General features: G+C 38.1%; 2 protein-coding genes across 4 annotated transcripts; one reads left to right on the top strand and one right to left on the bottom strand.

Moving 5' to 3' along the window:
* Window positions 1-1188: 1188 nt before the first annotated feature.
* On the bottom strand, window positions 1189-20431 carry LOC122091349 (vacuolar sorting protein 3). Of its 2 annotated transcripts, none has more exons than XM_042661228.1 (14): window positions 19130-20431; window positions 17497-17772; window positions 13809-14005; window positions 13427-13568; window positions 12918-13190; window positions 12748-12820; window positions 9718-9766; window positions 4252-4540; window positions 4062-4117; window positions 3821-3889; window positions 3609-3720; window positions 2981-3070; window positions 1992-2162; window positions 1189-1632 (listed from the first exon to the last, which is right to left on the bottom strand). In XM_042661228.1, the coding sequence occupies exons 1-14, from the start codon at window positions 20390-20392 to the stop codon at window positions 1540-1542; spliced, it is 3153 nt and encodes a 1050-aa protein (XP_042517162.1). In that variant the 5' UTR covers window positions 20393-20431; the 3' UTR covers window positions 1189-1539. The 2 variants fall into 2 exon arrangements, with proteins under 2 accessions (XP_042517162.1, XP_042517163.1); XM_042661229.1 differs by having other exon boundaries at window positions 17497-17794; window positions 19130-19261.
* Window positions 20432-20580: 149 nt separating this feature from the next.
* LOC122091351 (putative peptidyl-tRNA hydrolase PTRHD1) lies at window positions 20581-24404 on the top strand. Of its 2 annotated transcripts, XM_042661231.1 has the most exons (3): window positions 20581-21013; window positions 23484-23572; window positions 23933-24074. In XM_042661231.1, exons 1-3 carry the CDS (start codon window positions 20615-20617, stop codon window positions 23967-23969), a joined length of 525 nt encoding a protein of 174 aa, XP_042517165.1. In that variant the 5' UTR covers window positions 20581-20614; the 3' UTR covers window positions 23970-24074. The 2 variants fall into 2 exon arrangements, with proteins under 2 accessions (XP_042517165.1, XP_042517164.1); XM_042661230.1 differs by lacking the exon at window positions 23484-23572 and having other exon boundaries at window positions 20588-21013; window positions 23933-24404.
* The last annotated feature ends 1061 nt before the right edge of the window (window positions 24405-25465 follow it).

The raw sequence follows: 25465 nt of genomic DNA, 5'->3' as shown, positions 1-25465 counted from the left end.
AAAATAAGCTACCAAAGGGACGCTTATCTTGGTAACTACAGTATATTTGCCACATTTTTTATGGGGCCTAATTTTGTCGACAAGCAAATCCAAAGTTTCCTGGCATACATGTTGAGTTTTAGCCTAATCTGTTGGGTGGAAAGCGAAGCATTAAATAAATCTAGGACTACAAAGAAAGTGCATAATTATCTAATGGTGGTGCATTTTACCTGAAACAAATAATTTCAATTTTATAGTGTCATTGGATGGCTAACCCCAAGGGAGTAGCGGAGTTGGCAAGGGAACTTCATCTTAGGAAGTGTGTGGTTTTGAGTTCGACTTCTCTTGCCTCTTTGGAATCTTTCGCATGGGGTATTTAACGCTGTTACACTGTTTTAGATAAAAGTTAAATGACTTTCATTCAATCCCAAAATGATTTGATGTATATGGTTGTGGGGTCAATATGTACCTAAGGGATTAGTGAGGCTAAAGACCTAAATACCCTTTGTTGGCAAAAATAAAGAATAAAAAGAAAAGTTTCCATGGATGGCTCATCTCCTACAACAGTTCAAGATTCTCTACGTGTCCTAGCTAAGAGATTGTATAAGATGACATCCATCTTGTGCTAAATTGTGCTACTAACACCTCTCATCTGCTGTTACTCTTTGGAGCATTATAAAAAATTCTGCTGTTGCTTTTCGAAGGATACAATAATAAGGTTGCTCCATTGTGATCAATTTGACCAGGAAACAGCTTCTCCGCAAAATGGGAGGTAAGTCTACTTAAATTATGACCCTCCTATACCCTAAAGTGGTGCCTCGTGCATTGGATACACTTTTTTTTCTCAGAAATTTCTCACTGCCCAAATGAATAATATAGTCAATTTGTTGATCTCAAGTCTTGTATCGCCCACTGCACCCTGCGTCCATCTCCGACACCAATCAGAATAAAAAAGGCATCACGGCTGCTTTATGAAGAAAATTATCCTCACCCTAATCAACACAGAATGGCTCATTCTTTTACCATCAAAACTTTACCTAGGGCTTCTACCAAGAGAGAGAGAGAGAGAGAGGGGGGGGGGGGAACACTTTATCTAGGGCTAAAAGAGTATCTGTACATAAATAACAAATTCGAATGTATGCGATCCCAGGTCACATCGTCCCGTCATAGGTACAAAACTCTTCTGTTTATTTTCAAGGTACTGATAAATTGCAGAATAACCATATATACTCGAATCTCTACCAATGGCAGTTACAACTATCTTTCATGAAAACTTATCAGCACAAACTTTTTGCCAACAAAACAATAAGCAGTGTTAGCATACCGCGATAACTACAAGATGCTGATCCCCTAATTACAAATTTTACAGAATCGAACATAGCCAGAACATGTCGTCAGCAGAATCACAGCAAAAATCAAATTGCAAGCAAAGTATAATCCTCTTCAAAAAAAAACCTGATTCTGGCAAGATTTCCAGCATGTCATTGTCAAGGTGAAATGGCTCCATCAGTGAGCAGTAGAGTTTGAACATAGAAGCATGGTATGCGTATCATCCAAGGCTCATCTGTTAACAAGCCAACCAGGCTTGATTATGATTTCCCGCTTGAAGTTACGTCCAGTTACTGAAATGGACTCACCCTGACGACGGAAACACTGCGTGGAAAAGGAGGTAATTGTAAAAAAAATCCAATTTTTTACTTCCAAGATTCACTAAGAACAATATGTAAATCTAGGGCTCTGTTATGGTTGAGTCTTCAAAACTTGAGGCAGACAAAATGTCGAATCAAAGGGGGAATTGGAACTGTCCAAGGTTATAGGGATTATTAGGACTTGTCACAAGAATCCTAAATAAATTGTGCTGCCTGCTATTTTTCCAAATACTTTCAAAAGTCTGAAGGAGTCTGTCCAATCACAAGCTTTACACACAGGATGCGAGAGTGGATGAACATTAATGACTTGTCACATAGTCATGTAATATTGGGAAAAACAAAAGTTAAGAGATAAACAACCACCTTGTAACAGACAATCGAATCATCAGGGTACATAGCAAAGAGCTTGGTACCAAGGCGGGTGTGACAAGAATCACATAGGCTTTCATCATTGATCTGCACATTTCTTGATCTCTCTTCTAATCTTGCCAACTTTGTGTCTATGCTAATGGCACGGGAGAGATTACGCACAATCTGAAACAATATCAATGTTTAGTTGAACAATCCAAAAGAGAAAGCAACCAATGGCACAAATACCAATGTTGTCAGTGTACAATAAAAGACAGAACAGTGCAGCTCCCGCTCCCTCTCCCTCTCCCCTCTCTACATAACTAGTAGTCTGGATCATCCTTCTCAAGATATAATAAATGATTTGGGAACCTTCCAAAAAGAATTAAATCAAGCTCAGTTGTGATGGATCTCACTTTCCTATTTGGGAGCATCTCCAGAGATGGACAAGTAACCCATTCTTGGATTCCTTGGGGAAAGAGTAGTTCCAATGGAGCATCTTTTCTATTCATTGGGACCTACCCACACCCACACCCCCACCTCTAAAAAAAAAGATCTTATTAGGTGGTCTGATATGAGATCAGCTAACAATGAAGTAGATTAGCTAAACAAGTTCAGGAGCAGAGTTTTTAGTGTCGTATATTGACCTTTTCATGCACTTATCTGAATTAAAATGTAAATAAAAGGTATAATTCAAAACAATTGAACTTAGCCACCAAATATGGTTTCCTACTATATGAACCTACATTTCTTTCATTACTTTTCTCCAATTTATCAGAAACTCAACAAATATCCACCACTAATCTCCCTAGGTGGACACTGATGCAAGCTGGACCATAATCTTTGCATTCCATCACAGGGGCATTTTGTACAATAGGAAAATGCTTTAACTTTGTAGAGAGGATTCAATTATCTTCCTCCAAGTCATCTTTACAAACTTAGACCAGCTCAAGATTTGCTAAAAACCACAGAAGATAAAAGGAAGCATTCGTATGGAGAGTTACCTGTCCTTGACGACGGTGATGAAGCCGAGCTTTCAACATCCTTAATATTGTATCAGAGGCCAGTTGGAGGGGCATGTCTGCGGACAGTGTCTGCAAACAAAAATTTCAAATTCCCCACAAACAAATTCTGAAGAAAACAGATTTCTTGACCAAAAAAGGCAGAATTCCAAATAAGAACCACTAAAAAAGATTTGAGAACATGTGGTCTGTGACTCCTGTTTCACCATTCTAGTCTCTCCAGAACAATACATCGAACACTAAATACTAAATGATTATCTCTGCACAAGTGCCCAAATCCAGGTTTTCTCAACTTGCTGAGTCAGATACTGATATCCATTGGGTTTGTGACACTTTTCCCATCTATTCATAGAAGAACGCTAAAAACTATATCTCAATAATAACAACGATAAACCTTCCAAACGATGTGTTTTATGACATAGCCAAGAAATTTTCTCTTGAGATCTCAACCTAATCTCAGTCAACTAAGCCAAATTCCAGGAGCATGCAGTCCTCTTTAAGGATCAATGGAAAACATCTGGAAGGTTACAAAATTCAGGTGATCTTGGATTTAAGCTCCCTAGGACAGGCATGCAAGGGCACATGTTTGCAAAACAGACAGATTTGTTACCTCTAAAACTTGTAGGGGATCCAAAGATTCTCCATGGTTATGAAGAAGGCGAACTGCAGCCTTAAACATAGGCTCCTTCCCGTCTTGTGGATCCAAATACATATCAAGCAGCCTGCAGCAAACATTATCAATCAAATCATGGACATGGATGAGATTTAGATAAAGTTTCATATAAAGTGATTAAATTTTGTTCACATGAAAAAGAAACTAACTGCATGTAGGCGTCTGGTCTACCGATTTCTGCACAGTATTGTTCAGCTGCTTCACTGTCCTCCAGCTTCCTAAAATATCATAGCGAATTACACACACATAAACAAATCAAAAGTTGATAAGCTACAGTGCATATTAAGACATAATTATTGTTTTCACCCAGAACTCTTCTATGTTTCTAAAATCCCTACGTGGTATCATTGATTGGGATTACTATTATCCTATAAAATAATGAAAACTTACAAAGCCAAAATCTGGAGAACTAGTGTCTCTTGCCCCAGTTTCCTGTACAGAATAGCCTGTCATAGACAGTCAAAAATAAAATAAGGAGCTTATAAACCTTATCCTTCTAATAGGGATACTCCCAAGAAATCCATAATTTCATCCAAAACAATATGTAGGGCCCCAGGGTAACAGATAATTACAAACCAACCTTTTCCAACCATAATTCCGATCCTTCAATCAAGTCTAGGACTTCTTCAGCATCGTAGAAGTCCGAAGACTGTAAAAACACTTGTAATCTCTCTCTGATTGGACTCTGAAAGTTAATAACATTTTCAACATTGGAAGTATTTGCTTCTTCAAACTTTCCAGCAAGAGGGGTTTGATAACTGCTTTCCATCTCTATGGCTTCTATCACTGATTTTGCAAGAGAAAGAGCATATAGTGTATGGAACTGCATGTCATCGGTATCTTGATCCTCAATCAACCATCGCAAATATCTACAAGATAATGGAAACATGATTGAAATACATGAAAGTATGGAAAACTGCCACAGTAGTGAGAACCATCTCCAGTACTAGAGAGAAGCAGAACATGAATTTATGCTGATCTTTTTAGTTTTTCAGTATATCTAATGAAGTAGCCACAAGTTTGATGTAAAATCTGAATTTGACCACGATATTTTCTAGCTAAACATACAAGGTGATACTTTAGACGCTAAAGAATAAAGATGGTAAACAATCCTTGGCAGTTGATACATTAGACTCACTGCAAGGAGATGGAGTCCAATTGCATCTTGAGTTTCACCTGGGAGATCTACTAGTGGACTTTTTAAAAAGTCCTTGAACAAGGATTCCTAAAGAACTGCAGCAAACCAAGTCAGTTGATCCTGAAATTGAGATCAATCGACCACTAGAGACAGTAAAGCAATTATACAAAGTTCGGACTGAATCCAACAAAGGGAAGATGCTCATTCAAGAATTTGACTTGAAATCAAACCAAAATAGCAGAAAGCTGATCAGATCATATCACAGAGGCTTGATTGAAGACTAATAACCATTCATGCATGATCACAGCAGAGAAGGCTTCATCCATGCAAGAAATCTCTTGTTTTATATTTCATCAAATAAGTGAATGCATCATGAATAATAGAAGTTGCAGCACATGTTTTGCTTTGAGGACTCTCAAAGCAAAAAAAGAGAACAAATAGTAGATTACTGGTTAATGGTTCTCTGATACCATGTGACATAATCAGAAAACAATAACCAATACCTGCGCAGATCAAGAGAAAAGGACGAAAGAGGAAAAAATATGGGAGAAAACAGAAGATGGTCAATTAGGGTGTTGTGTTACCCTAACCGACAACTTAAGGCTATATTTATAACATAATAACAATAGAGAAGGGTAATTTACAACGCCACCCCCTAGAGAATGCCACAATTATAAGAACACCCCCTATGTTTCACCAAATTAAACTCAGACTCCTTACCGTCACATGTTAAGTCAAGAGGTATGATGCAGATTAATTACCAAAATAGACTTGTTTTATTAGGAATAAGCCTAGGGTTGGGTTCCATAAATGTTAGGCCTTTGATCCCATGTGTTTTGAGTGTATTGGGCTACTTTTATGGGTCTAAACTAGGGGTTCTAAGGTTGCATACGGGATTCAGTGATTTGTTTCCTTTTTCTTTAGTTTCCTTTTTAGATGGGGTTATTTAGTTTTTAATTTTCAGTCATAAGTTAGTTTCTATTTCCAGTAGTAACTAAAGGACTTTCTATTTTGCAAGTTTCTAATTTTAGATTTAGAACTAGGTGAGTTTCTAATTTTTTGTTTCCTATTTCAGTTTTTAGAAACTAAAGTTAGTTTCTATTTTCTTGTAACCCCATCATTATTATAAATAAAGGAGAGCTCTCATCATAGGGAGACGATTTATGTTTTAAAAAAAAAGAGTCTTGTTGCTGCCGCTGGCTTCATTGGATGTTCTTAGTGTTTGATCAAAGAAGAAGGGTTTGGTGTTTGACCCAAGCGACTCCTCGCGGCGTGAAGTCCAGGAGGTTTTCTTCAAGCTTTCTTATTTCTTTCAAGTTTGTTTTCAAGGTTCTACTGCTGTCGAAACATTCAGGTATTTATATTTCTGATTTCTGCCAAAAGAGCCAATCGGCCTCTACTGTTGGTATTAGTTCCAGCCGTCAGTTTGCTCTCAAATTCTGGTAGACTGCTCTCCCATTCCCCACTAAGGATCAATCCAAATTTGGGCTGTTTCTGTGCAGCCATTAGTGAGATATTCGAAATCTCTCATATTTTGTCCTGTAGTGGTTTTTCCAGAACAGAACCAGAATCGATTGCTTTGATCTGTCCTATTCTGTTTCTGTGATTCCTGCTGTTGATTTGGGACTGTTGCATCATATTAATACTGCTAGTTCATCTACTTGATCAATTATAATCTGACCTACGTAGTATTGGATATTGAAGTTGACAGCAGCTGGTTTGCCTCTATTTTCTGTTGGTCTGCTATTTGCTGGTGTGTTGGGATTGGTTGTGGTTGTTCTTTGGTTTAAAGTTCCTACAGTTGGATTAGTTTGCGTTTTCAAACTTAGTCCTACATTAAGGTAAAATGACCGTTATACCCTTTTCACTAAAACTCATTTTAATCCAATTCCTCTTCACCCCTCCCTATTCTCACCTTCACCGAGACATTAAGCGCAGAGAGTCATCGTCCTCCTCGACGCCAAGACCTTCCTAGTCCTATCCAACATCTCCGAGGTAGAGAGAAAAAAAACGTCTTCGCCGGCACTTTCATGCCCTCCCCTTCTTACACCGGTGGTTACTGCATTTGCTCCTATCTCGATCCCTCGGAACCCAAACACGCCCTTCTCAAACGTTTCATCTTCTCTATCCTCGTGTCTCGTCATAAGAGATTCATTCCTGAGTTTTGCTCCACTCTCCAATGACCTCTTCCCACTTCTCGAAGATTAGATTTCTAGAAAAGGTAAAGCCGACTTCAACACTACTAGTGATTCCATGTCTTTCTACTTCGTATTTCGTTTGTTCTGTGATAATAAGAATCCATCCATTACCAAGATCAGATCGGACGGACCCAAACTTCTTGCCAAGTGGCTCGCCTTCCAGCTTGCTCCTCTATGTACATTGGGTTTGACCAAAAATTTCCAAACTTCTTAGAAGATCAGCTCATACACACGTTCCCCCTCCCATCCTTCCTCGTCAAATCTGACTACAAGAAGCTCTATGATGCCTTCTATGAATCCGCAACTCAGATACTGGACGAAGCCGAAGTGATGGGACTCAAGAGAGACGAAGCATGTCATAATCTCATCTTCCTTTCTGGGTTCAACACGTTTGGAAGAATGAAGACTTTGTTCCCATCTCTATTTAAGTGGGTCGGCTTAGCAGGAGAAAAGCTACACCAGCAATTTGCCAGAGAGATCAGAAAAGCTATTAACTTAGGAGGGGTGGTGACTCTTTAGGTGATAGAGAAGATGGAGTTTACCAAATCGGTGGTATTCGAAGTGTTGAGGATCGATCCACCAGTGCAATTCCAGTATGGGAAGTCGAAGGCAGATATGGTGATAGAGAGCCATGACGCGGCGTTTCTGGTCAAGAAAGGAGAGATGATGTTCGGGTATCAACCGTTAGCGAATAAGGATCCGATGGTGTTTCAGAATCCTGAGGATTTTGTGGGAAGCATCAGCGCTTGGTCTGTGGAAGATAACAGTGGGATTCCAAGATGGTGGTACCGGTGGCCATATCTACCCTTCCGTCGCCATTGCTGATGAACTCAAGACTATTGACCCTAGTATTCAAGTACTTTTCGTTGGAACCAAACATGGAATGGAAAGCACAGCAATCCCTTCGGCGGGCTATGATTTCGTTTCTGTCCCCGCCGTGCCATTGACCCATCCTATGTTTTCTCTGAAAAATCTTCTCCCGTTCTGTCTGTTCAAGTATGTGATCTCATCGGAACCATCTGAAAGTGACTGAGAAAGAGAGTGGTTTTAGTGTTCCTCATCGGAATCGCGAGTAGAGAGAGGACTTGAGATTCCGGTGGGGTGTGGTGTGGTTGTAAAAACACAACCCTAAAACGATACAAAAGATAATGGAAAAACAAGAACAAGCAATGCACATAGATTTACGAGGTTCGACAAGATTGCCTATGTCCCTGGTGAGATGAGATCTTGCTTCACTATCAATGGAGAATAGGGTTATAACGTTCGTCCCTCACACCTCTCAGTATTGCTTGCATTACAGAGAAAAAAACTCTCGTTACAAATATATAGCGAAAAACCCTAATCCGGAAAGTACACAATTGCCCTCAAATAAAAAATTTGAGTGGGGGCATCCCCTACTATGCAGGGGGGCCTCCTGCCCCCCTTGCAACCCCCATGGCCCGCTAACCGGCTAGCGGGACCCCGTCCTGCCTATCGAGGCGCTGCACCAGTACTCCCTGGATTAAACTGTGATGGAATACAAGACATCGTACACCAACAGTGGTCAGTCAGATTATCGTTATTCCTGTGGTGCTCACTAGTCGGTGAGACGGTGATGGTGAGACGATAAGTACTTTGCTTTAGACCTTTCTTTCTTAGACTTGCAAGTGCGAGGATATAGGTACCACGTGCTTGCTGATGTAGTTAGGGTATTTTGGTATTTTATAAAAAAAATATAATAGCTGACATCAGCATATAAGGTATATTCCTTAACAGTGACTAACGGTAGGGGGTTTGACTATAATTTGGTGAAACAAATGGGGTGTTCTTATAATTGTGGCATTCTCCAGGGGGTGACACTGTAAATTACCCTATAGAGAATTAAAAGAAACCCCTTGAAATATAAGAAACGTAACAAAATGCCTCTTATAGTATAACTTTAACATGCCTTTACAGCCAATGCTCACATCTTTCCTGTGACATTGATTAGGTAGTGTGCAGTATGCTGTTAGTAGCTTCCTACTTGGTGGGTATCTGACAATAGGATCTTTTAAAATTTTGATAAATTAAATATTTAATATTTGACAGCTCACAATAATAATGTTAACAGTCAAGTACTGGTAAAGTGGTAAGATTGATGGTGATTCATGTGCTGCGGAACCACTTTTCATATGCTATTAGTCTTTTTCTTTTATTGGCAAAAGGAAATCCTGGTAGCTTCCTAAATCCACCACATGGTAGTTACAATGTTCAAACAACAATTATTTATAGTCATCACTCAGAGATTTTTCTTTTCTTCTCTGGTTTTTAATAACGTTTTTGTTTCTGTTTGGAAGTAAGATTTTTTTTCAAAACTTCTATTGCTCTTGAGTTGCTGGGAGATACAGGAATTACTTTCTGGATCAATGATTCAGAACAGTACAACAAACAACAAGATGATTAGATCAGACATCTAAAGAGACTGCTTAGGCAGTTTAAACAATAAATGAATTGTGAATAAGGACTGTAGCATAGGATCATTAGATCTGCGCAAGATTTTGAGTTTATACTCACCCATCCAAGATGTGGCTCAAGAAAATCAATGGACTTGGTTGACTGTATTTTTGTAACATTTTTTATAGCATTAAGGTGATGAAATGTTTGAAATAGTGACAGATGGAAACAAGACAAAACAGCTTTCCTCTATATCATGCAATGGGGAACAGGGGAAAAAAAGAAAAAGAAAACATACCTCTGAAGAATCTCTACCTTTTTTGGATCAATTGCCGAAATTACTTCTTCTGCAGTAAGAAACATGAAAGGATTCATTAATATCGATCCAAACAAGGTTAAGAACAATATCCAAAGGGAGAAAGAACCCTGCCCACTTGCATTGCTCTACGCCAAGACATAGGCAGCACGAAAAGACCACACTGCCCCCCCCATACTACCCTGATGCCTCCGCATGGCCTCCCACTGGCCTGCATGCTGTGCAGTGGTTGCACAAATGGACAGAGTTCCTTCGCATGTATAAAAAATAAGAGCACTCTTCCTACACAATCCAACTTCACTCTCTAATAGTGTATGATATCCAGTTATACACTGATCAGTGGATCAATAAGAAGGGTACTACAGTGAAAGTGTGAAACAGAATCATGGAAGTTATTATGAACAATAGACCAAAAAACAAGCTTTTTCAAAGACATGTTCTAAGCAGACTTGGTAGCCATAACATAACCTATGGGCGGAAAATATAGAGTACCTAAAAGAGAACAGACTATTTTACTTTATTGTTGAAAAAAAAATATATGGGTGAGAAGGTGCAAGTATGGTCAGGTGGTCAGGTGCAACTCCCACCTGTCATATCTGCCACATGTGCAAGCAGATGGGGCCCAAATTGTGGTGAGAAGTAGGACCCACTCTTCTACTTATGAGTCAAGTTTGAGCCCAACTTGACTCTGCCAAGTGTCAAATATTAGCAAAAGAGACTGGTGAAAAAACTAATTTTTGGACAATTCCAGACCATTGGAAATACAACAGAAAGTGTGCAATACAAGGTTGTCCTTCCAATTGAATTAGGAAATACGTGGAGTCCTCTCCCATAATCACATTCAATGGTTCCAATCAGTCCAGTTGGCATGCCATGTGGCAGAAAGGGGGCGTGGGTGGGAGGAGTTGCACTCCCACCCCCTCCAATGAACTTGCATCCATTCTACGTAAAAATCTATTCCTAAACTATCTTTTATGCTAACGTAAGATAAAATTCCCAAAAGAATTTTAAAAAAAAATTTGCACGTTGATACAAAGGAGTAACTGACATAGGAAAGTGTGCAAAAGAGACTGGTGAAAAAACTAATCTTTGGACAATTCCAGACCATTGGAAATACAACAGAAAGTGTGAAATACAAGGTTGTCCTTCCAATTGAATTAGGCAATACATGGAGTCCTCTCCCATAATCACATTCAATGGTTCCAATCAGTCCAGTTAGCATGCCATGTGGCAGAAAGGGGGCGTGGGTGGGAGGAGTTGCACTCCCACCCCCTCCAATGTACTTGCATCCATTCTACATAAAAATCTATTCCTAAACTATCTTTTATGCTAACGTAAGATAGAATTCCCAAAATAATTTCTTAAAAAAATTTGCACGTTGATAAAAAGGAGTAACTGACATAGGAAAGTGAGGTTCTAGTTTAGGATGGACGTAAAATAGATGTAGAGTTGGTTAATTGATGAAATACGTCAGAAACGAAATTGAAAGCTAGTTAATGGACATAGGAATGTAGGTTACTTAAGGTTGTACAAATGAAGTTTATGAATTTTTCGGGTAAGTAAATGTATGAAGGAAGGCTTTTCAACTTGAATAAGTAAACTATAAGGAAAGAGGATATGAATAAATAAATACAGGAACAGAGATGAGAAGAGCAGTCATAGAACCTAGCAGTATACCTGAGGTTTCTCTATGGGCATGGACTCCTAAGTAAAGTATGAATTTGGAAAATAACATTTCATCATATCCTGAAAATCATGCAATTATTTGGGGCATGAATCTCCGAGGAGGTGTTGAATAGGTAATTGAAAAACATCTTTTGCGACAAAAAGGGGGAAAAAAAGAATAAAAAAAAGCAACATAAGACAAGTTTTGAGTTCCAAAAACAAGGTCAAAAGATAAGTTGCAGGAATAAAACCAAACTATCTTTAGAAGCACCCCAAAAGGAACCAATGGTTACATAAACACACACATACACATGTCATGTCACAAACATTTACTGGATTTCATGGGAAGACTGGTATGAATGGTAAGTTCTCATTCTTTTTTTCAAGACTCTTTAAATTTCAATGGACACTGGAGGAATTTGATCATCCGTTAATAGACCACAAGATGGGATGGCCCCTCCATCTGCAAGATTTGAAGTGGTAAATTGATCAAAGTCATAAATTTCTAAAACCAATACAGAAGGATATGTTGTGGCTTTACCGGATTGGTTGATAATGGTAGTTTTTATTTTGATAGGTAGTCATTAAGATTAATTATTGCTTTCACAGCTTGTCTGGCTCTTTTGAAGACATTGGAGCAGTGTTTTAAAGGGATGCCTGGCACTAAGCCTAACTGTCCCCCCGTCTTTTTGGTGGTTGGGACACCATGTGCTGTGAAAGGAAAAAATGCTTGGCAACTCTGCAACCATCCTGAATGCAAAAATGCTTTTAAAAACACTGCATTGGGGGTATAAAACTATTTGACATGACCACCAAGAGAAGCACCTCGATGTGGGGAGATTCTAAGCTATTCATTAGTCAGACTAATGGAAAACAAGAGACAAGAAATTGATCCCATATCGCACTACCCTAACAAGTCATGGCAGGGATTCATATTGACTTGATGGGAAACGTCCACCCCCTCCTTCCAAGCAGAGATTTTTGTTCCTCTTCCAGGAAATGAATCTCTTGTGTCACGAGTTTCTCTTGTTCGCTAAGTTTATCACATCCCTTGAGAAAATAGTGATCAGTCAGATAAAGTTGAAAATCTTAGGAACTAATTCTCATCACAGAAGAGTATCTATGGTGGGATAGAGGTCACTGTCTGCAAGTTGATGAAACCCATCAAATTACAGCTTTCCAAGAGTAGAAAGAGACCCGCTGTATTTGTTATTTACAGGTAAGAACAATATCTTGTCCTTGATCTAAATGCAACCTCTAGCACCCATGCAAGATAGTCAAAGCAAAAGAACAATCAAGAAGCCAAGAATGATGGAATGTGTAAGTTTTCGTGAAGTGTGAGGTAACCTGGTGAAAGTTGGTCAGCTCTCTTCTCTGATGTTAAAACTCTAACAGCGACTTCCTCATCTACATCCACAATCTAATAAAAATACCCAGAACATCCAAATTAGCTATAACCAATGGAAGTACAACTTTAAATTGCTTCAAATTTTTTATCAAGTTTGAGCAATACATACCCACCCAAGATGCTGCAGAACCATGTCCTGGTCAGATAACTCCTCCAGAAGCTTCGAAGCCTCAATTGCAGCAGTCTTTGTCCCAGAGATCACACTAGTACCAGTATCCTGATTGGGTTGTTCCATTGAAGGGTCTTTCCATAGGCCAGATGAATAATTTCTAGCCAAAATACGCCAGATAGCAAGAGCCTTTGAGCTCAATCCTTTACTTGCATACAGGAAGGCAAGCGTCCGTAAGTGCCCAGAGTCATCTAACAAAGATTCCAATTCCTCCTGCACCCGCCATGCAAGTTGCAAGGTCATCTTTCAAGCAAGCTTCTGACAATGGCCTCTTTGCTTTGCAATACACAGGAATACTATGATTCTGCTGCTTTCCAACATACACAAGTTTTTCATGATCTTGAGGCTTAGATCACTAAGTTCTGACCATAAAACTAACCAACATGTGTATGCCTAATGATTGATCGGTGAAATATAATATCAAAAGTTACCAGCAAGTATGTACATACCACCACACAACTGTTATCAGAAGATGCCAGCTGCTCCATATCATCCACACGATTAAGGGCTCTAAAGAGGTACATTAGAAGAGTGTCAACTCCCTCCCTGACCTGAAGAGCTAAATCCTTATTCCGGCAAACTCGCAGATACCTACAGTATATCAGCAGCTTAATGGATACAGAATTACTGATAAGCAATCCAGAACAAATAGAATGTGTCAACGCTTGTTTTTTTCAAAAGATTACTTATCAGTATTATTTTAGCTCTCTCTCCCTCTCTCTCTCTCTCTCTCTCTCTCTCTCACACACACACACACACACACACACACACCCACACCCACCCACTCACACACATATGCTCAAACTGGAAAATAAATAAATAAAAAGTTACCTGATCATGTTTTGGATTGCCGACTCTAATAGTTCAGCTCTACTTGGTGGATTCAAAAGAAAATCTTCATCAGTTGCAGTTTCCACTCCTGCCTTTCTAAGAAAGACTGCTCTCTGTATGGCCATCAACCCATCATCTACAACATTTTCAAGAGGTACAGGAGGAGGATGCAAGCCCCAATACCGCTTCCTGGGAACCTGAAATCCAAAAGTTTTATTAGTTTTATTTTCTTACATTTGAAACCAAAATATGGTTGCTAAAGACAGCAACATATTTGAACGGAAAATCATGATTATGCTTATTATGTGCGGAAAATCATGTTTATGGTGTGGAAAGATGCAACTAGTTACAGTGCCATACTACTTCATGGCCATGCACATAAATAGTATCCATTATAGAGACAATCAAGAATTTGTCAACACATGTAACTTGACTTTTTCTACCAAAAAATGAAAAAAATGTAACCTGACTTCTAAGAGCTAATCAATGCAGCTTTACGTTGGGACAAAATCCCCACTGGAAATACACTACAGAAGCATAATGCCTCAGAATGTTGCATTCCCATATCTGATATTCAAGGACTTGAGAAGTCTAAGTAGAACATTGCAACCCCAAGGAAATTCCAAGCAAAAAAGCCCTGTCTATCACTTTACAAAACCATAAAATCAATGATTGAAGAAACTCCTTCAGGCTTCACTATTGTCAAGTTTTGAAAATGATAATAAGTTACTTAGGAAGCTTTTTTGGTCCTTTTCTCGGAGGAGTGAACGAACACCTTGTAGGATTTGGAGATGAAGAATGCATGGATAAAATAACCCAAAAGGCCAACTGTAAGAACATTTAGAATTCCATAAGAACAAGGCAACGGGAATAGCCTAATTATACATAGGATTCAATGGCATGTTCCAAGATGTGAATAAATACCAAGAGCAGATGCATAAGGAATCCTACTTTAGAGATGATGGAGAACAAGCTTTGTGGATGGAACTGGTGATTTATAATTGAATGCTTAAGATAATGCATTAAAAGGAAGGGGGGAGGGGAATAAACAAACATGTGATTTCTATCCTCTCAAGGGAGCGATATTATTAGAAAATACTCCATGGTATTTATCTAAGGTCCATTTTTGGCACCAGAATCAGTGTAAGAGAAACGTAGAAGACTATGCACAAGTTTCGTGGGATGGGATGGAAGGACAAAGTTTTGTTGGTAAGACGAAGTGGATTTGTAAACCAAAAAGATTAGGAGGGTGTTCGGTATTTGATCTATGAGGATTTGTGAATAATGCTTTGCCTATTTATTGGCTATGGAGATCCAGTATCAAGTTCGAGTCCTCTTGATGCAGGTTGGCTGATAGATCTGCTGGCAGTAGGCTTGCTTAATAGATAGAAAGGGAAAGATTCACATATGAGGAGAACCTGCCAGTAAGGTGCTGAGGCAAAGGGGAGAAAAAGATCACCAAGATGAGGGAGAAGGGAGATCGAATGATCATGCATAGCCTTATCAAAAAAAAAAATTCTATTCCATTCCAAAATAAAAGAAAATCTCCAAGATTAACTCAACTAGTAAGATTTTCTTAACTAGACAGCTAAGGACTCTAAAGTTCCCAAACTAACTCAAAGACTAATGGTTAGGAATAACATATAAGGTAGATCCCTATCCAACAATTATCAACATCAGTCCCACTAAAATAAGGTAATAATTTTGTGTGGCCTTAATCCCCCACTTTTGATCCTTATATTCAGCCCATTACAGATTAACCCAAAAATTAATGCCCAACACAAGCCAAGACTCAGTCCTGGCCCAAATTTAAACTGGACCTTGAACCAGGCCTGCATTACTCTCCTACAAGGCCTTGCATAATGGGAGAGGATTAATGGATGCAAGAGGCTAAGCTTTGTGGTATGTCTCCTAGACTATATAATATCACTGTCAACATCAGGAGCTTCAATTACTGAGTGGACTGAAGTATTGAAGGAGAGGTGGAATAGTCATAGTTTCTTAGGAGAAATCGAATGATTGGAAGATGGACGATTACTTAAGGATTCTCTATAGATTTTATGATTTTGTAATTCACAGATATAATTCTGATTTGAGGATTTAATAGGATGAAGCGGCTGGAACAAAAGGAGTACTGTAACGTCCTATAATCTGTTGCTTTGTAAAGAACTGGGTATTAATAAGCGGAAGGGGGAATTCAAGGGGCCAAGGACCACAGGTGGGATGGAAATCTTTGCATGGATTCTTTCAAAGGAAGAGGTATTGATGCAGGAACCAAAGAAAAGAGGCATTAGATTAGCAAGCCATTGAAGAAGAAGAATCAGTTAGTCATTTTCATTTGAGGCATAAGGCAAAGGAGATGGTGTGCCACTTCTTTTTAGACTTGTTTAGGCTTGGTTGGGTAGCTCCATCTCCAGAGGGATCCAATCATGGAATTTATGACCAATAGCAATCACATGGGAAATTTTGGAAAGACATAAATAGAAGAATCTTTGATGGAAAGTGTAAATTAACTACAATACTAATGCTTATGTACTCATTTTAGCTCTTTTCTTAGCAATCAGCCTTGCAGGTATTCTAAATTTTGTGGAGTTCAGAGTTGAATTTGGAAACAATTGGTATACAATAATTCAATTTTAGTAGTTGTCTCTTGCCTACAGTCCTGTTATTTTTTTATTTTTTTTTATGTGGAAATAAAGCTAAACTTTAATTAATTGCACATATTACAAACTCTGTTCCAATCTAATGTGCAAGACAATTTCTCTTTCTTGCTTTGACAGCAAGATCATAAGCATGTGCTATCGGATTATCAGGTGTATATTTACCTTGTTAATATTACAGACCCAAATGATTTGAGAAGTTTCTTAATGTCAAATAAAATTGTTTAGATATCCAACAGCCACTGAACTGATTCTTCCAACTCCAGCCTGCTTGATGGCCCTGGCCTCTGCCTCTTGTGCACATCCCATGCTGCCATAATTCAAGTGTACTTATCATGGCAACACTGCATAGATTGCTGAAAATATTTTTCACTCTGACAATCAAAATAAATATATAAACACCTACTCTCTCTCTCTCTGTCTTTTCAAATTGGATAATAAATGCAAGGGTTTATGTGTTAAGTTTCCTAAGAACCTATTACTTAATTTGTGTGATGGAAGAACAAACAAGAGGTAGGACTGTTTTTACAAGATAAAGGGATTTTATCAATTATGTTCCACAAATTCACTAACTCTTCTTAGAAATTACAACACAAGAACTCTACCACATAATGATGTCAGGAAATGAGGAAGAAAAAAGGTTTGGCATGAATGGATGGGAATTGAACTTACTACAGAGTGTCTTCAAACTCAAGCCAACAACAGGATAAAGATGTATTTACGGGGAAGGCATAAAAGGGAAAGAAACTCCACTATTTACAAGATAACACGGTTAGAACTACCTCTCAGCACAAAAATGGTGACACACAGCTAATGATTGACAGTAAGCAGTGGAATTTTGTCAAAAGAACATATACAAGGAGCATATTCTCACAGAAAAATGTAGCTCATTGTTGATAATAGTTAGTTAGTTATATTTTCAAGGAATCTAATAGACAATTCATTTATTTATTTTTTTGGTAAAAAAAATAAGGATCAATAGAAACATATGGAAACAATAACAGGAATCAGTAAATAAAGATAAATACCAGCAGTGACCAGCGGTTTGGATCTCGCATTATAAAAGGAAATATTTCCGATGGTTCCATTGTTACAGACTGCAAGAAATGATTTACAGCTTCCTCAAAATGCAAGTCAAAAAGCAAGAGAAATCCCACTTGAGCATGCACAAAAGAAAGCATTTCCTTTGTCATTTCTCCCTCACACTCGAGTTCTTCCACCAAAGAGATGGCTTCTTTAAAATTCTTCCTCCTCAGCAAGTCTTTAATTTGTTCTTCAGCAGATACTTTCCGAAAGCAAATGGCCTGTAGAAGTGAAGATAAAGTTCTGGTAACAAAATGAGAAAAGTGTATCATTACAACTTATCAAGCCAGAAATATACCTATTTGAAACTTTTGTTGCCAGCTTAGGATAAAAAAACTACCACAGTTGAAAAGACATGTTTTTGGAAGAAATAAATGCCTCCATTTTTTGGAAACTTTTAACTAATGTGACATTACAACTTCAAAAACTTGAGCCTACTTCATGTTCTCTGGAGATCATAATGCCTACTATTCTCGCTGCAATTTATATAAGCACATATAGGATCTTCACTTCAAATCATTTAATAAACCTGACAATTCCAAGACCAAACCAATAATCAAGGTTGGCCTTTTCTTCTCAAGTAAGGCAGCCACTCAACATACTTTTATTCTATTTCTTGACATCCTAAGGTACTGCAGTCGCCACCATAATCTTCATGTCCACTGGACAAGCTATTTAGATTTATAGCTAAAAGCTCGTCCATGTTATTTGCAATTTCGTTAGGCCTGATTTTCATTAATTGAACAAAATTGGCTGAGAACCATCAACAATCAAAAGCATATTGATAAGAATTCCAATTTCTGAAATGTTCACCAAACTGGCCACATGATATCAGCCATCCCTTTTGTAAAATTAAAGTGGTAGACAAAAAAACTTGCAGCTCATAAGTGGACCAGTTTCACAGTCTCCCAGGCCTAAGCTGATGACAGTCAACGATTCATCACAACAACAACCATAGCCTCAAAAATTCTATTTGCCAAAACGTTTCAAGGACATGAATATGGGAATAAGAGTTCAATGAACGTGCCTCAGAGAAACATTTGCAAACACTTAAGAACAGGAAGCATTATATGAGTCAATATTACAGATGAAAAGAACATACATCCAGAATCTCCAGACAAAAGTAATTACTCTAACAACTTCCTAATTAACTTAGCTTACGTGATACAAGTTACATATAGATATGAAGTAATGGACCTAAATGAAAATGGTACATATTATCTCAATGCCATGCAGGAATTATGCGATGGATTAGCCTATAAAGGACAGCATATGGTAGATATATTATCTTCATGTTATGGAATTCCAACCTCAGTTTCCTCTATAGTATTAGAGCCAGACCAATGATACTAACTGGTTCAAATCACAAGTTGGTCAACCAAGTTAAGTCTTAGACTCATTTTGACTATTTTCAAACATGGTTTTTTAGATTCTGAATTGTATTAGACTTGCAGCACATGTGACTCACTGTCTAGATAATTCCTGGATAAGAGTTCATGAAACACTTGCTATGCTGAATTTATAATGACATTGAAATTTATGTTGATCAAGATATTTGGATAGGTATAGAAAACCTACCTTGGAAGGTGTTGCAAAAACAACAAACTCCCCAGTCCCAGTCTCCTCATTTGCGACAATGCATGGACCAACCCCTTCCATTGCAAAATACAGTGACTGAATGCAGAGGCTTGTTTTCTTGTGGTACAAATCAATATTTCCATCCTTTACAACTATCACATAAGAAGATATCTCCCCAACAGAATCTGGAACACATCGAAAGATCAAGCTCCCACCAACTGGCTGCCCAAAAGCATTAACGATGATACCGACATTGTCAACAAACAAAAGCACATTATGGTCTTTAACCAGAGGTTTCAAGCACGGAGGACTAGATGTATCTGGAAGTGAAAATAATGGTTCACTTTGCCCCGTAACGCAAGAGAACAATGTGTATCCATTAACAGTGCCCACAATTATTGAATCATCAAGCCACACCATCGTCTTGACCCCCTCAATACTCTGAATCTCTTTTAGAACAAGGAAAATCTCTCCAGTATCAGCATCGCGATCAGTTCTATCCGTTCTACTGGATAAGAGGAGCTCTATCAAAATCAGCCTTTTCCCCACTGCAACTGCAACGACACAGTTACCTTCTCTGAGCGATTCATAACCCCTAGATTTCGTACCATTTGCCCTAATCCCTCCTCCTAACCTCTGAAGAAACCTTTGGCTAGCGCTAGATAATTCAGACCGAGGAACCCCATCCCCAAGAAGATCTGAACTCGTTGAGTCTATGCCACGCAATCTCCTAGAAACAACAGTTGCTCCCCGTGGAAAATTCAATCTCCGAATTGGTTGCGATAGATGCAAATCCATCAAAAACATAAATCCATCGGAAACCACAAGAAGTTTCCCAATTTCCACACACTCCTGTATCGTATCCACTGAACAGTCACTAACCGATAAAGATCTCAAAAAAGTGAGTCTCTTGGAGAAAGAAGCTTCACAATCGGTTTGATTTGCAGGATCCGAATTAGAAGCAACGACCGAGGAGGAATTAAGAGAGAGTAAGATGATCTTCCCGCTATGAGTACCAATGTATACTAGAGTTTGAGAATCCGATACCGTAGAAATCGCTAGAGATCGAAAAGAACTACGTACGGATGGAGGTAGAGCTGAAGTCTTCGGAAGCTCGAACTCTGCAACTGCTTCTAGAACCGTACGAGTCTTCGTCTCTAGCTTCGTGGTAGAAGATGATAAGCTCGATCTCGAAGAGAAGCTTGAGGATACCTCCCCTAATCCCCTAGACATTGAGAGAGGAAGGGGATTCTCCAAGCTCATGCTCCCGAATTGAAGAAGCCTTGACTTGCAGATAACGTTGAAAATTCTAATCTTTATTAGTTGCAGAGGAAAGCCTTGAACGCATGAGACATGGAGGCCAGATGAACCGGTTCAGTCCGATTCGATTCATTAATGGTTCGAGTTTCCCGGTTAGATATTAGACCAAGCCGGTGTTGGGTAGCTTTTAAACGTTGATTTCAAACCGGTTTGTCTGCTGCAGAGATGCTCGCACTGCTCTCACCTCGTCTTTCTCTTCCTTCTATTCACAATTGCTACCATTCTCCTTCGTCTAGTATCAGGCTTAGGGTTTCTCTTCCAACCGGTTCGAGGTTTAGGGTTTTACATCGGCATTGTTCGGAATCAATGAGCAGTTCCACCGTAGATGCAGCAGGAGAGGCCAGTTCTCTTGCTTCTGATTCAGGAAATGCCGTCGGAAACACCCCAGATGCTGATGTTCTAGTTCAGTATATCGTTCTCCGTCGAGATCTAATCGATTCATGGCCACTTGGAAGCATTATCACCCAAGGCTGCCACGCTTCTGTATCGGCGATTTGGAGTCATAAGGACGACGCCCATACCCTCGATTACTGCAGCCCTGAGAATATCAATTCCATGCACAAGGTAAGATTTTTTTTTTCCCCTTTTATGCTTTTGGTTGTCAAATTCTGTTTTCGTTTGAACTCTTTGAGGTTTTTCCACGAATAGCTATGTAGAGTGCATTTCCTTCAGGGACTGAAACCGAAATTTGAATTCTGATTTTATCTCTGAACTTATATTGGGTTTTGATTGGTAACTTTTTGTTAATATGATTACTAAACAGTCCTCTCATAAGAATAGTTCATTCTAATTCTATTATGGTTGGATTCAATTTTGTCACCTCTTTGATAGGAGCGTCTAGGTCAGCAAGGTCTTGCAATATGTGTGTGTTGCAGTACATGTGTTTATCTTTGTTCACGCAACAAGGAGAGGAAATGCGGATTGCGGATTTATCATAAGAACCCATCAGACTGATCCATCCTAATTTACTGTGACATTCACATAGCTATACAATTGGTTAGAAAAAAATGTGTAGTTTTCTTTATGGTAATCTTTAATTTCTGCTACCATCAATCATCTCTGGTTGGAGTGTAACATTCATAGATGGACCCCCAAATCTCGTTCGTCGGATATGATTTGGAAAGCTATCTACTTTGATGTTACATCCAAAGTCCATGCCCTCCCAATTCGGCCCATCCCCTCCTCCCCCAGAAACTCCCACATTATTACTTCTTGGAACCTCCAAGTTGATCTCATCCAAAGTCCATCCCTCTTCTTGATAGTATGTATGCTCCCCACCACCCCAACCCCCAAAAAAAAAAAAAATTTGTATCTCTGGGTTTGATTTAGTCTTTCTTTGTTTTCCCGCCGGTGGGTGGCTTCTCTAAAGCCTTCCTCCCCCCCCCGCCTTCCTTTGTATATCTTCTTCTCTCTGGTAATGAATTATTTATTCATCCAAAAAAAAAAAAAAATCTTTAATTTCTGTAAGAAATTTACGGTTTGACTTCTTATTTGCATTGAGGAAAAATAACTTAAGCCTTTGCAGGGTTTTCATCAATGGTTGAATTGAACCTTTTGCTAGCATTTCGTGCCCCTTCAGTTCTGCAAGGTGCTAAGTAAGCTAAATCCTTGTGGGTGCTGAAAAATATATCCCCATGTCTGTATGCTGATGCATGTGTAATGAGTAGGCTATTTTACCTTCTGCTTCATAGGGAGCTACTCTCCAAACTTAACATATAGACGGAAGAGACTACAACCAAACTACCGTGATCTATAGATATGTGGCTTCTGCTCTTGTTTATAAGAATGGGCTGCAGGTTACATGCCATAGTGGCCATTTAGAAGCAAATCATAAGTTAAACAGGTTGACAGGCTTTGATGTTAGCTTTGATCAGTTTCTAGTGAATGAGCCCATGGTATGCCGAGGCACAGATGCACAGTGGTATTTACATGGTTCCATAGATATTCATTTTTACATCCCACCATCAATCTTTTACCTGAGTTTATGTTGTATTAAAATCTTGAAAATATCAAATAGGTTGTTAATTATGTATCTTTGGTTTCCAGAAAAAGTTGATCTTTTGCAGTTTAATTCCTGCTGCTTGATGATGAATTATTAGCTCTTTGTGTAGTTTTTATGTGAGAATTTGAAAGTGATCCTTGCACTATGCATGTCTATCATTTAAGAATGATCGACTGTGCACAGAAGGAAAAAAAAGAGAGGCCTTTATCAGCATAATAAGGACAATAAAAGCTTGAAGCCTTTGAATAATATAGTCAGTGGGAAATGAAGCAGTAAAACCAAGTTGATTTTTTATGTGACATGAGTCACATGATTTTTTAGAAATCTGGGTTTCCTGAAGGGTTTAACGAGTAGTGCTGATGATCAGTGATTTCCTGAGTATTAGGGTCGGTGAAAATAAAAAATTCTGCAGAATGGAAAAGAAGAAAAAGAACTATGCGATCAGACCTAGGAAGAAGATAAAAAATTGTGCTTCAAAATTAAAAGAACTAAATAGGCTGCTCAAGATATGATGTTTCAATAAGCTTTGAACAAGAGAAACAATATGGATGTATAGACTTCGCCTTGGATATCCTGCTGCTGCTCTACTGCTACTTTCACTATAATTTGAATATATAGACAAATAGTACCAATAAGATAAAAGAATAAATGGCAAATGATCTTCTGTTTGAAAATATATAAACATCATTGAACGGAAAATTTTTCTTAGGCATATTTATTAAAGAGTAAACAAAACCCATATATGTGCATGTGAGAAAACGCAGAGAGAAATCCAAAATTAAATAAATAAAAACTTACTGCAGAACAGAAGAATTCACATAGTTACAAAACCATGATTAAATCAAATATGTGAAGCTAATAAGTTTGTCTGATTCTTTTGGGCAGTATAAAACCAGTCAAAGGTTACTACCCACCCAAAATAAATAAATAAATCAAAGAGGAAACTAGTAGGACAATTTATCTAGTCTAGACATATATTGAGCATCATAAATTATCATGAAACTAAATTATCTATATTAATCTGTGCCACAGGCAACTGGAAGGGATCTGATATGTGCAACATTGTTACTAAAACAGGCTGTGCATCAACTCAACCTCATTACTAGTGTGACCCTACTATGGTAATATTTGATTTGCAATATTGTATTTTCCTGTATCCAAGAGAAGTTCTTGCCTTGTACTTGCTGCCTGGGCTACAGTGATGGCCTCCTTAATTACTCATTGATTTTGGAATCGATCCCCCTTAGAAATGAAACTGGATTAACTTATTGTTGCGGAGATTGGGGTCACTCAAATAATGCAATCACTTAGATTCTCAGGGAGATTTCCGTTGTAGGAGCTGAAGATTGAAGCTTTATTTTTGTGAATTCACCCAATTACTCTGGACATACGTTTATATGGCTAAGAAAGTTGACTGTTCTGTTAAATCCCATAATAGATCCTGAAATAACAGAGACAGAACTGCTTTTATGGTTTTGCAGGTTACACTGGAGGTTAAAGGAGAACCCCAGATCTTGAACTTGTCAGAAAAACTGACAGCTGCTGGCATTGCTCATAAACTATGGACTGAACAACCTGAAAATTTTCCTACCTGTCTTGCTACAAAGCCATATCCCAAGTCTATAGTTTCATCATTCTTCAAGAAGTTGAAACTCTGTAAGTGATTATTTTCAAGTTGCATCAACGGCGTTATATCAAGTGATATTGATTGATAAGAGATGAGGATCACCAAAGATATATGCAGAGTTATTTTCCTATTTGTTCCCTTTGCAGTCTACATTGTAAAGTTTAAATATTTTGGGCTTATGCCTCTTTGAACCAATTCTTTAATGGGAAATAGTTCCCCGTGCTGCCAGTGTGGGGAGGTAAAAGTAACGCACAAACACTGTTGTACTAGTTGTAGCATGACCGATGCTCGGTCTAATTTAAAGGCTCATGGAGGGATGATTTGGTCATTCCCAACCATTAGATGGTTAAGCTGACCTTTGCATTTGCCTCCTGCTAAATTTAGTGGTCCAACCAACCGATGGGGACGGTTGGGATAGAGAATCAAGAGTTCATAGTCCAGTGTGTTGATTATCTAAAGATGCCATAATATCGTTCCTATGTCTATCTCTCCTCCTTTCCTATGAAATAACATATCTGCCCTTTATTAAGGGTGGAGAAAAGTAGACACAAGAGGCACTACTGGACACTATGCGGCTGGACAGGGAACTCAGTCGCTTCTTTTTTATGACATTGCTTATGAATATTAGTTGTCTCTGAAATCACATAAAAAGGGGAAAGATAATTCCATATATTATCATTAGATAAAGAAATGGGAAAAAAAAATCAACGAAAGATAATAAAAGGCGATATAAGAAACATGTTAAAAATGGAAAATTAAATCTCTATAGCTATTTGGATGGCTATGATAACAAACACAATCTTAAATAATTTTGAATGGCAAATTAAGATCCTTATCTGTTTGATTACGATGGGAATTTAAAGGGAAATGAAGTGAAATTTTTATACTTTAAAAAGAAATGTTTATAATCATTAGCCATATGATTGTATAAACTATTTAATTTTTTTAACCATATTTAGTAATGATATATTTTACATATAATTTTTATTTTATATATTTCCACCAATTTATTTTTTATTCTTTTTTTTTATTTTACATATTATAGCAAAGAGATTTGGATGCAAAGTAAAGTAAAATTTTATAACCAAATATGGAATGTTAAAGTCACATGAGTAATGATTATATATACTTCTTTTTTAGTATGAGAATTGCATTTCCTTTCCCTTTAATTCCCCTTACAACCAAACATAGTTTATATTATCATTAGATAAAGAAATGGAAAAAAAAAATCAATGAATGATGAATAAAAGGCAATATAAGGGCCCGTTTGATAACGTTTGAAAAAACGTGTTTCTGTGACTAGAAACGGTAAAAATAGAACAAAAAGTATTTAATAAAACTACTTCGTTTCACTTGTTTTAGAAATATAAAGTGAAATTTCTATCTA

This window comes from Macadamia integrifolia, chromosome 10, assembly GCF_013358625.1.
Source record: "Macadamia integrifolia cultivar HAES 741 chromosome 10, SCU_Mint_v3, whole genome shotgun sequence".
NCBI classification, from domain to species: Eukaryota; Viridiplantae; Streptophyta; class Magnoliopsida; order Proteales; family Proteaceae; genus Macadamia; species Macadamia integrifolia.
This window is presented reverse-complemented; position numbering and strand designations above follow the sequence as displayed.